This window comes from Crocuta crocuta, unplaced genomic scaffold (genome assembly GCF_008692635.1).
Source record: "Crocuta crocuta isolate KB4526 unplaced genomic scaffold, BGI_CrCroc_1.0 scaffold477, whole genome shotgun sequence".
Classification (NCBI taxonomy): Eukaryota; Metazoa; Chordata; class Mammalia; order Carnivora; family Hyaenidae; genus Crocuta; species Crocuta crocuta.
The window spans coordinates 1,476,839-1,489,020 of record NW_027530193.1 but is presented as its reverse complement, the minus strand read 5'-3'; the positions used below and the strand labels follow the sequence as shown (position 1 = coordinate 1,489,020).

Sequence of the window (12,182 nt, the reverse complement as noted above, 5' to 3'; positions counted from 1 at the left end):
CTAGAAAGCAGAAAAGAATTAAGGGTCACTTGGCTGGCTCCATCGGTATAGAGTGTGGCTCTTGATCTTGAGGTTGTGAGTTCAAGCCCTGTGTTGGGTAGAGATTACTTAAATATAAAATCTTTTTAAAAAATCACCAGAATATTGAAAAAGTACCAAGTAAAATATCTAGAAATAAGATATATAACTGAAGGAGAAAGCAAAAAGAAAGAAATTATTTGATTCACTGAAGATTACTCAAGGGTAGCAGCAGAGGCATAAAGTAGAAATACATTTTCAAGGGTGATTGGGTGACTCAGTCACTTAAGTGTCTGACTTTGGCTTGGGTCATGATCTCACTGTTTGTGAGTTCGAGCCTCGTGTCAGGCTCTGTGCTGACAGATCAGAGCCTGGAGCCTGCTTCAGATTCTGCGTCTCCCTCTCTCTTTGCCCCTCCCTTTCTCGTGCTCTGTCTCTCTCTCTCTCAAAAATAAATAGACTCTTAAAAATTAAAAAAATTTTTTTTCAACATGCTGGCTGAAAGCAGTTATTCTAGTTCTGAATACCCAGTGGAATCTTCTTTTTATTAAAAAACATTCTGTCTAGCTTTATTGAGGTAGATTGACAAATAAAAATTGTCTATATTGAAGGTTGGGTATCATAGATTTTGATATAGGTATGTATTGTGAAATGATCACCATAATCAAGCTAGTTAGCATATTCATCACCTCAAATAGTCATCCCCCTTTTTTCTGTGTGGTGAGAACCCTTAAGGTCTACTCTCTTAGGCAATTTCAAGTACTCAACACAGTATTATTAATTATAGTCACTATGCTATCCATTGGATCCCCAAAACTTACCCATCTTTCGACCGAAAGCTTGTCCCTTTTGCCTAGCATCTTCCCTTTCACACAGCCCCAGTCCCTGGCAACCACTATTCTACTCTCTGCTTCTATGAGTTCAATTGTTTGAGATCATGCAGTATTTGCCTTTCTGCGTCTGGTTTCTTTCACTTAGCATAATATGCCCCAGATTCATACACATTGTTACAAATGACAGGAGTTTTCTTAAGGCTGAGTAATATTCATGTATGTCACATTTTCTTTATCCTTTCATCCATCCACGGACACTGAGATGGTTCCATATCTTGGCTACTGAGNAGTGCAGAGCCTGCCTGGGATTCTTTCTGTCTCCTCTCTCTGTGCCCAACACCTGGCTCTCTCTCTGTCTCTCTCAAAACTGAACAAATAAATATTTTAAAAAATTTATGTCACAGATTTAATTCACTTTATATATGGAAAATGTTAAACGAATCAACTAATCATCAAAGTCAGTCCTCAGTCAGCCTAATCAGGCCGCTTTCTCCCACAAAACAACGGACTTCANCTCAAGACTGGGTTAATAGGTATAAAACTTCACACCAAAAGGCTGATTTGATTATAAGAATTTAAGACACCAAAGGGCCTTGGTGAATCTTTTGGGGGAACAAAAACAATGATATACACAGGACACTTAAAAGCTGAAAAGGTAATAGTACCTTTTTTTTAGTGTTTGCATTGCACTCAGTGAATTGTTTTTTTTACTGACTAAAGTATATTAAGCACTATATGCCAGTCACCATGCTTTCCACAATAGTTCAATTAATTCTCATGTCAATGAAGTAGATGTGTTACTATTTCCTTTAAAGAAAACTGAGGCTTGGGGCACATGGCTCGCTCAGTGTGCAGAGCGAGCAACTCTTGATTTCAAGCTTATGAGTTCAAGCCCGGCATTGGGTGAGAGACTTAAAAATAAAATATTAGGAAGGAAAGAAGGAAGGAAGGAAGGAAGGAAGGAAGGAAGGAAGGAAGGAAGGAAGGAAGGAAGGAAAACTGAGGCTCAGTGAACTTCAGCGGCTGAGCGAATCCACAGTGTGAACTCAGGTCCAACCCTGGGCACTGCTTTTGACCATTCCTTGCCACTTCGTGAAGAATCCTCACACTGTCTCGGCTAATCCTCACAGTGACAACAAACCTGCCAGGCAGGTGTATCATTTCCGTTTCCTACATGGGGAAACCGAGGCTCCCGCATCCAGCTACAGCAGTGAGTTACCAAGCCAGGACCAAAAATCAGTGTCACTGGGTTTGGGGCCATAATTGCCATTCTGAACAGTCTGACATTCTGGGAGTATCTGAAGTGAGGCTTGGATAACACCGGAAGGAAAACGATGGTTCCTTTTGTTAACTCACGGTCATCTGGGATTTTTTTGCTCCTGGACATGCCCAGGCCCTCCTGAAAGTCTCCTACCATCAGTTTCTGGCCATCAGTGGAGCAAGGGAAAGGTGTCCCCGCGTGTCCGGGGTCGCCCTGGGGATGACAGTGGGCAGACCGGCCCTGCAACTGTTCCAGACAAATCCTTGTCATCACTGATATACGACCTCTCCTGTAGGAACAGGACGCTGGGCGAGGGTCCCAATGGGGCATGAGCCAGGACGGGGGCAGAGTGTGGGGCCACCAGTGTCGGAGGCCGAGCCGGCTCCGACAGGTCCAGGGGTCCCTGAAGGATGGACAGTGTCAGCGAGAGAGAGTGAGAGAGCCCCGAGATTCTTTCTGATCACCAGGCAAGCATCTCTGTCCTGTCGGTTTTTGTGTCTTTATTTAAAGGTTCAACAGCAACATGAAGTCAGAGAAAGGAATTTCTACAATGGGAGGCCTTTTGCGATAACAAGTTTTTGATATTCTGCAGAATTATCCCAGTCATAGTGAATTTACAACCAAGGAATTAACAGGATGCTCTTAGTGAAAAACAGGATAACATATGGGTTAAATTGTATATAGATAAGCTAGGAGTCATTCTGTCTGGCTCTCAAGAGGATGAATGTTTCTGAATTGGTTTCTTTGTGGAAACTAACATGGGGGCCCTAAATGTGTCCGTCTTTGCACCTGGGTTTATGTTTTAGCTACTCTTATCTATCCTCATCCCAGCTGCCAGTGTAAGGGGGGGTGTTTGTGGAATGTAGGCCTTGAGGAAGGGACTGCTATGCTTCACCAATTAGCAAAGATATATGTGGTAACTATGTTTTGCCCTAAACCCCAAAACAGGCTCTTTGTCTCGGGGCCAGGCTCAATTGTAACTCTTGTGTTCTTAACCCCCTTCATTATCTAAGTCTTGGGTCTTCAAGGCCCATAGGAAGAGCCTTTTGACAATCATTCACAGCGCTTTCATCTAAAGCCTCTTTTGTAAAGGCAGGAATGTGCTTTTCCTTATGAGGTATCTGTGTTCAGAATACTGGTCCGATATGGAATATTGTGAGGCCTGGTCAATACCAGCATAACATGAGCCAGTAGTAGCAGGAGATAGCAGTTTTCATTTCTCATGGCTGGAGCTGTGCAAACGCTGCCATTTCCTTGCTGTGACTGCCATCCAGCGAGGTCAGTGCGGCTCCTGGCACACCAGGAGCTCCTGAGCTTGAAGGCCCCGCCCTACGCTTCTCGTGAGCTCAGACAACCCTCTTCCCCACCGCGCATCGCAGTTTCCTCATCTGTGAACTGAGGGGAGCGGTGGGCCCTCCGCGTGGTTCTCAGCGCACGCTCTGTGTCTCTGTCTGGCCGGTGCCTGATCCCCACGCCTCTTGTCACCCCGCACAGGTGCCTTCCTGTCCACAGCTCCGCCTTCTCCCCGAGGAACGTAGTGCTCCTGCTGCTTCTCTCTCTCTCTTTGGAGGAGACGTCTTCATCGCCAGTGAAAAGAGACAAAAGTGGGTTGAGGGAAGCCACGGCCACGCCTCCTTCAGGAGACCTTCCTGGGACTGAGGGTCGGACAGGAAGCAAGGACTCGTGTCGGAGGAAGCGATTTCTGCTGTGGCTTCAGAGGACTAGCCCTGCTCACCCACCCTGGGACCCTTGAATCCTTCCCTCACTTGCTCCCCCAAATTCTTTCCTTAACTTTGCCTCATTTGTATCTTTTTCAAGTTTAATTTTTAGTGGTGAATCAGACACTGGGAAGGGGCCTGAGGTCAGAGGACAGTGGGGAGGAGGTTGTACAAGTGGAGGAGAGGGATGGGCTGAGGTCGGGAGCTGTCTGGAAGTGGTGGCCAAGAGGGAAGCCACGGGGCTTGGAGAGAGATGAGGAGGAGGAACTGAACCGAGTCCATGCCTGACAGGATGCTGGAGTGACAGGAAGGAGTGAATCTCGGGGTTCTTGTGAAAGCCTGGCCCCCTGTTGATGCCAGGTATAAAGATGGGAGCAGAGAGAAGGAGGCACTGCTGAGGCATAGGGAGATGCTAGTTCGGTTTTGTACATGTGGGAACAAAGGTCTTTACAAGATGCCCAGCTGCATGTTCCCCAGGTGGCTGGATATATGGCTTTGGCTTGGAAGTGAGGACAAGCCTGGAGGGAGGTATGGGAACCGCAGTACCTTGGGAATGGATGTGGTCACGCGGGAAGTGTGTGTCAAGTAATGACAGCAGAGAGTGAGACCCCAACTTCAGGGCGCATTCCGAGTAACTGCAGAGGAATCCCCATTGTGTGTATATCAGGGAGGAGCCTGATCGGACAAGGTAAATGGCTGAGGGAGGAGGATTCTAAGTGAGAGTTGAAACTGACAGGGGGGAGGAGCTACAATAACTGTAGCTTTAAAAAAAAAAAAAAACTTTTAAAAAAAAGTTTGAGTCCCTAGGCTTCACTTTGTACAGATTCTGATTCGGGACATGGTCTGTATTTTTAAAAGATGCACAGATGTTTTAAATGTATAACTCCACATTAGGAAGCATATACTCTTCTTAGCTTCAAGGACATCTTTGAGGGTGCATGAAGGGTGGTATGAAGGCTAAGAAATATAATTGGAAAGCATAACAATTTCACTGGCCAATGCTCAGGGCTTTCAGAGTGAATCATGGATTGGAAGACCTAGATTTGCCCTTCATTCACTCTATTTTCTCATCTGACCTCATATTTTTTAACTTAAGAAATTAAGAGGGTGATACTAATGATAAGTATGGTCTTTCCAATTCTAAACTTCTGTAATTCCAATATTTGGTGGTATCCAAAAAGATCAGGCCTCTCCAGCAGATCTCGCTGGAAAGATGCTCAGTTTAGAACCTCGCAGCCCCTGGCACGATATAATAGCTATCTCAGGCTGTGTAACACATTACCTGTAGTTCAGAAGTCTGGTGTGGTGTTCTGGCTCAGGTTCTGGCTCTGCTTAGGTTCTCACCAGGCTGAAATCAGGATGTGAGGCAAAGCTGCAGTTTCCATTTGGGACCCAGGGTTCTCACCCACGCGCACTGGCTGTAACAGTTGTACTACTGAGATTGCTTCCACAGAGGCCACCCTCCGTCCAGGACAATTAGCTTCTATCCTCAAAGCTACTAATAGCCTGTTGGATTCCTCCTACACTTCCAATCTCTCTTACTTCTTCTCTATTAATCAGGGGGAAAACTTCTCCTTTTTAAAGGACTCAACAGCTTAGGTCTGGCCCACTCAGATAATCTCTATATTTTAAGGTCAATTAACTTGGAACTTTAATTCTATGTATGAAATCCCTTCACAGCAGTACTGAAATTCATATTTAATTCAATAAGCAGAGGATGGGAATCTGGGGGATGCAACTTTAGGATTCTGCCTCCTACAAGCACAGATAAGAGGAAGCTGTGTTTAGCCTTACAAAGGGAGGAAGCAAACCCATATCTGCCAAGCTGTTCCCATGTGCCAGATACTGTGATGAGTGCATTACATTGAAATTCTCTCTTTATAGATGGAAAGCTTAAGACTCAGAAGGAAGATTTTTTCCCCCAAGATAATTTAGCTAGTCATGGTGGAGTCTGTCTTATAGTGCTCCTCCCACTGCACCATTCCTTCCCACTTTAAAGATAACTGTGAAGTTATATAGTGGAACTCAGGTTATTCTTGAGCTCACAAGGGGTCAGGAGCCCAAACTGGGTATCGTGTCCACCATATTCTTTTTTTTTTTTTTTTTAATTTTTAATGTTTTATTTATTTCTAGGAGAGAGAGACAGAGACAGCGTGAGCAGGGGAGGGTCAGAGAGAGAGGGAGTCACAGACTGAAACAGGCTCCTGGCTCTGAGCTGGCAGTCAGCACAGAGCCCGACGCGGGGCTCGAACCCACGAACTGCGAGATCATGACCTAAGCGAAAGTCGGACGCTTAACTGACTAAGCCACCCAGGCGCCCCTCGTGTCCACCATATTCTTATTTCCATGATATTTCCACCACTTCTTACTAATTAATTTCCCTGTCAACTGAGATACTGGAGACAGAGGAACTAGACATTAATATATTACATTTCAAGAAGAGAGAGGAGTTCCTGAACTTAAGGTAAGGTTCTTGGTCCCTATTTAACTCCCTGCTGTAGAATCTGAGATGCTTCCCTTCCCTTCTACCTGACCACAGTTTCCAAATTCAGATGGATCTAAACGAGTGGTGAGAGGCAGACCCACCCATAATATAAGCAGAGCAAGCACTGAGGATGGAAGGTAGAGGAGAGAGCTGAGAGAATATCACTATTCTCCTTTGCCATGGAAGGAGAGCTGAAACTCTCAAGGGATGTGAATGTGGACATTATTCTCTTGTAGAGAAACCAGGAGTGTGCCCCCATGAGAGGATCAACTGTAAAACTCGAGGTCCAGATTTGTGCCAAAATGATGAACAGTGCATAGAACAGATGAAATGCTGCTCATTCGCCTGTGGGAAGAAGTGCATGGATCCACTCAAAGGTAGTCGCACCAAGGCTGAGGGCGCAGGTGTTTTTTGAGGTGTCTTACTTCCTGCCCCATCGAGAACTTGCCGAACGATTCCCTTGGATTCCATGTAGGACAAACAGGCCAGGGCTCATGCTTTCCTCTTTCTCTAGTTAGATTCCAACCCTCAAGTACAAACAATGAGTCTAGACATGGTGGATGGCAACTGGATAATATTGATATTAGTCTTCTTTGGTCCAACATTCAAGCGTTCACAAATAATTAATACTTGTCGTATGGTCACTGTGTGTCAGAGGCACTGTAGTAAATACAAAATCAGTCAGCTTAGATTTTGGGTTTGTTTTTGGACTCTTAGGCCTTCAAAGAGGTTTTCTGGTAACTCAAAGTATAGAGCATCTCATAAGAGGAAATTATGCATTATAGATATAGATATAGACATCCATTATTCTATTGTTAATGTCTTTTGGCCAGACTACCAGGAACACATCGGTAGCTGAACAAGTTGGGTTTATTAGTCATCGCAGTGAGGGAGAACATTCGCCACAGACAACCTGAAGGATCTCAGTAAGAAGCTGTTGGAAAGAATCGACTATGGGATTGGGGCTTTGATTGAGTAATTTGCAGGGGTGGATTTGGTTTAGGTGGGTGTTGTCAGAAAGTGGGGCAATTTTATGATTATCTCAGGGAATCTTACCTACAGAGAGGGCAGGCAAGACTGAGGATAAATCCGTAATGGTTAGTGAAGCATAAGTCACTCATAGGTGATGGGTATTCTGTGGGTTTCACAATTACTGTTTTTTGGTCTCCCTTTATCATGGTTCCAGAGTGACCTTGTTTGATGTGGCTGTCTGGTGAGCTGGTTGATATCTGACAGGGGAACACCATGGCTCAGCTGTGAGCTATGATCAGCTTCCAAGCATGAGAGGCTATTTTTTTTTCCTTCTTGATGTGTTATTCTTTCTATGTGCCAGGCGCTTTGTTAGGCACTTTGAACAAGTCTTGTTCTCCCTACGCTCAGGGCAGTAGAGAAGAAAGATCAGCTCCAAAGCACCTCATATGCTTTTCACTATGTCTTTTGAAAGGTATAAATGATGCTCAGAGATTCTATTCGACAGAGAGTATTTGTAGTAGAGCTAGGATAGAAATTTTATTGATGATGGCTCTCCTTATGACTTGAATCTAATACCAAGAACTGTACAAAGGTGAAGGCCTGACCTCTTCTCTTTTTTGCTGCCCTTTATGTTCTTCCCTCTTTGCTTCCTGCCCTCAGAGCCCTGCCTGCTACCCTTAGATCAAGGAAACTGTAACATTAATATCAGGCACTGGTATTTTGACAATAAACATCACCTCTGCAAACCCTTTACCTATGGAGGCTGCCTTGGGAATGCCAACAACTTCATCAGCAAGGAACACTGCAAAATGGCTTGCACATTTCTTGGTAAGATGTATACGCCTGGCCATCTGAGAGCCTAGTGTAACTAGAAATAGTATGCCAGCATAGTTATGTGCTCAGGCTTTGAGGTTAAAATGTTTTGTTCAAGTTTAGGTTACTCATTCACTGAACAGATGGTTCAGTTTCCTGCTTCCATGAGCTTCAGTTTTCTTGTCTATAAAATGGGGGTAATAATAGTATTGACTTGATGGAGTTGTTTTGCCACAAAAATGAGAAAGTACACATACTTGTTGAGTATTAGCTGAGGACTCACCCAAAAATGAAGCATAAGTAGGCATGGAGTAGGGGAATAACAGGGAGAGGTGAAGGTGTGGGCTATGGATTAATTCCTCACTATAATGACCATCAGCAGTAATGTTGGGAGACAGTCTTACACAGTTTAAGTGCCAAATGATGTAAATAAAAATCCCCCTTTTCCCACTTACTGCAAATTTCTTCACCTGTTGAGTTTCAGTTCCCTCCCTGGTAATACTGGGATAACAAAAATCATTGCTGAGTTGTTGGTAAGATTATATGTGATCAGGATACAAATATTTGACATGGTGGCTGTTCAGCAGTGTGGGTTTGCTAAATGGTAATAGTTGAGGTGGTGACCACTGATGTTCAAAATGCAGCACTGTCTGACTTTATAAGGCAGCACTAGAACTTTGACCTTAGATCCTGCAATGTAGGAGAAAATGTATACCATCACCTCCATTTTACAGACAAGAAAACAGAAAGGTAAAGTTAGTTGCCCAAGGATTCACAGTGGGTCAGGGGTAGATCTGGAATTTTAATTTTATAGGCCTAGTGAGCCTGAATGGCCAAGGCAATCTTGTGGCCTGACCCTTTGTGGGAGATTGTAAGGAATTATGGCACTATAAACGAGACCTTGGTTGTCCCTCAGAAGCCAGCAGGAAGGAGAGCCCAGGAAAATTGGTTTGGGCTGGTTTGTGGGAAATTTATGTTTAGGTCTCAGAAAGAACCTAATAATAGTTCTGAGAGTCAAATACACCACAGTCTGTCAGAATCTGACCTAAGGAAGAAGAAAGGGTGGGGGTGGGGGGGGGAGTGGAGGAGGAGGAGAAGGAAGAAGAGGAAAAGGGAGAAGAAGGAGAATGGGAAGAGAAAGAAAAGGTAGAAGGAGAAGGAAGGAGAAGAAGAAGGAGAGGGGGAAGAGGAAGAAAGGAAATACTTCCTACCCTCATAGAATTTGCAATCAGATAAGGACAACGGAAAACATGCACAAAATTCTAAAGAATTAATTTCAATACCATCTCTTCCCTAGTGACTCACACAGTTGTATCTCCAGCCTGAATGTGACTCCCAAACTCCAACTGCCTAATCTACTCCTCTATTGGGATCTCAGAAACATCTCACACTTCATTTGTCTAAAACAGAACCACTCATCTTTGCTCTCCCACCTCAAACCTGCTCTGTCCATAGTTCTCCCCAGCTTGGTTGAAAAAAAAAAACTTCTAAATCACCTTTGATGAATCAGCATTGTTCTTTCTCAATCCACATCCATTGAATTAGGAAATCATTTGAGTTTTACCTTGAAAATAGATCCAGAATTTGACCACTTCTTACCACATTGACAGCTGCCACCCTGATACAGGGAGCCATCTTCTCACCTGGTGCTTCAAACACCAAGTCTAACTCTTTACTACATCCCATGAGATGATGGGGCATTACATTCTTCCACAGCCTACCAGAGGTCATCAGGGTAGAGTGAACCAAGTGATAGAAAGAGATACTAGTTTGGAGGGGAAGGGAAAGCTATTTAAAGGGGTGAGATGGGCTGGGGCTTAAGAGAACTCACATCTGTTCTTGTTTTAGTCAAGGAAGGACATTGTCCACTCTTCCCTTTCAAGGACCGTATGGAGTGTTCAGCTCAGTGTAAGAGTGACATCGATTGCCCCCAAAGTGACAAATGTTGTGAATCCATGTGTGGCTTTGTTTGTGCCATGGCTTGGGCAGGTGAGCACTGGGGTATACCTCCCAAAGTTTCTGGGACATATGGTAAGGATGCCATAATGGAATAGGAGATAGCCCTTCAGTTGACCTTGGGAACTTTTCCTTTTTTAATGCCCAATTACTGCTCTTGTGTTGTCCTCCCAATCTCAATAAACTAATTTACTAGTCTTTAAAAATAATCATGCATAGTATCACTCCTTATTTTTCCCCATGAGAACTTATTTATTCTGAGTCTCATCTTCAATGGCTGACAGGTGACAATATCCACTTATTTGTACAAAAAAGTGATAACCATTATGTAAATTCCTAATAAGCCCTTATGTCTGCACAGAACTTCAGAGCATGTAGAGCATATTCACATCCTGTAGGTATGCTGGGGTAATGATTGGTAGCAAAATGTTGTTGGGGCAGAAGTGAACTCTGTAGTCTCTGAGGCTAGCGCTCATTCCTTCATGTAGTGCTGAGTTGGTATAGTTTGGTCCCAGGGATTGTTAATATTTTGAGTCACAGCACAGTATGGTGGAAAGAATCCAAGACCTTTCAACTGACTTCAACTCTTTTACTAGTTTTCTTTATGGCTGGAGGCAACTCACTTCCCTACATGAGTCTCTATTTCTATAATTTATTTTTTTTAAAAATAGGAAGTTCTGGATGCTCTCTCATATTCCTTTTATCTCTGGTAATCTGGGATCAGATAAGCCAAATAAATCCGTTAGTTCTTTGAGGCCAGCAGGAATCCTATCAGATTTTGTAACTCAGAGATGGCAAGCCTTTTTGATACTCCTCAAACTATTAGCCACAGAAAGTTGATACTCTGCCTTATACAATCTGTTGTTACTCTATGGCGAAGGGTAAGACACTTCATCAGAAGAAAGCCCTGTTTAGGGTTCTCCAAATCTCCCAAATTTGTCTCAAACTATAATCAAGTATTTCAAGATCAAGTGTCTTATTTTATCCCATAAAGCCAAATCAGGTTTCTGCCCGCACAAGCCTGTGGTGTGTTCCAAGATTGATAGACCTGTGTGCCTTCGGGATTATGATTGCCCACTGTCACAGAAGTGCTGTTCACGTTGTGGACTGAAGTGCCTGGAACCTCAAAAATGAGTAGTAAGTGAAAAATGTTATCATCAATGTAATTAATTATGAGTAACATAAGAAAAAGCTATCAATTTTATCTTCTACCAACCACCTTGCCAAGTTGTCTTAAGAAGTACAACAATATTTTATTCCATTGATCTATGTGTCTGTTTTTGTGCCAGTACCATAATGTCTTGATTACAGCTTTGTAATACAGCTTGAAGTCCGGAACTGTGATGTCTCCAGCTTTGTTTTTCTTCTTCAATAATACTTTGGTTACTTGGGGTCTTTTCTGGTTCCATACAAATTTTAGAATTGTTTGTTCTACCTCTGTTAAGAATATTGGTGTTATTTTGATAAGGGTTGCATTGAATATGTAGATTGCTTTGGGTAGTATTGACAATAATGTTTGTTCTTTTAAGCCATGAGCATGGAATGTTTTCCCATTTCTTTTGCATCTTCTTCAATTTCTTTTATAAGCTTTCTATAGTTTTGCATGCATAGATCTTTTACCTCTTTGGTTACATTTCTTCCTATTTTATGGTTTTTGGAGCAATTGTAAATGGGATTGGTTCCTTGATTTCTCATTTTGCTGCTTCATTATTGCTGTATAGAAATTCAATTGATTTTTGTATTTTGATTTTATATCCTGAGACTTTGCTGAACTCATGGATCAGTTCTAGCAGATTTTTGGTGGAGTCTTTTGAGTTTTCCATGTAGAGTATCATGTCTTCTGTGAGTAATGAAAGTTTTACTTCCTCCTTGCTGATTTGGATGCCTTTTATTTCTTTTTGACTGATTGCTGAGGCTAGGACTTCCAACACTATATTGAATAACAGTGATAGCAATGGACATCCTTGTCATGTTCCTGACCTTAGGGGGAAAGCTCTCAGTTTTCCCCCATTAAGATGATATTAACTGTGGGCCTTTCATTTATGGCCTTAATGATCTTGATGTATGTTCCTTCTATCCCTACTTTCTTGAGGATTTTTATCAAGAAGGGATACTGTATTTTGTCA

The 12,182-nt window shown here is 43.0% G+C and overlaps 1 protein-coding gene across 1 annotated transcript; it reads left to right on the top strand.

Moving 5' to 3' along the window:
- Positions 1 to 6,445: 6,445 nt before the first annotated feature.
- WFDC8 (WAP four-disulfide core domain 8) lies at positions 6,446 to 11,190 on the top strand. Its single transcript, XM_077765299.1, has 5 exons — positions 6,446 to 6,452; positions 6,552 to 6,692; positions 7,948 to 8,115; positions 9,949 to 10,089; positions 11,051 to 11,190. The coding sequence occupies exons 1-5, from the start codon at positions 6,446 to 6,448 to the stop codon at positions 11,188 to 11,190; spliced, it is 597 nt and encodes a 198-aa protein (XP_077621425.1).
- The last annotated feature ends 992 nt before the right edge of the window (positions 11,191 to 12,182 follow it).

What these genes read in the sequence shown, in the direction of transcription:
- WFDC8 (XM_077765299.1), top strand. An exon ending in GTGCATGGATCCACTCAAAG is followed by an intron (nt 6,693 to 7,947) that starts GTAGTCGCACCA and finishes TCCTGCCCTCAG; the next exon opens with AGCCCTGCCTGCTACCCTTA. An exon ending in TTGTGCCATGGCTTGGGCAG is followed by an intron (nt 10,090 to 11,050) that starts GTGAGCACTGGG and finishes TATCCCATAAAG; the next exon opens with CCAAATCAGGTTTCTGCCCG.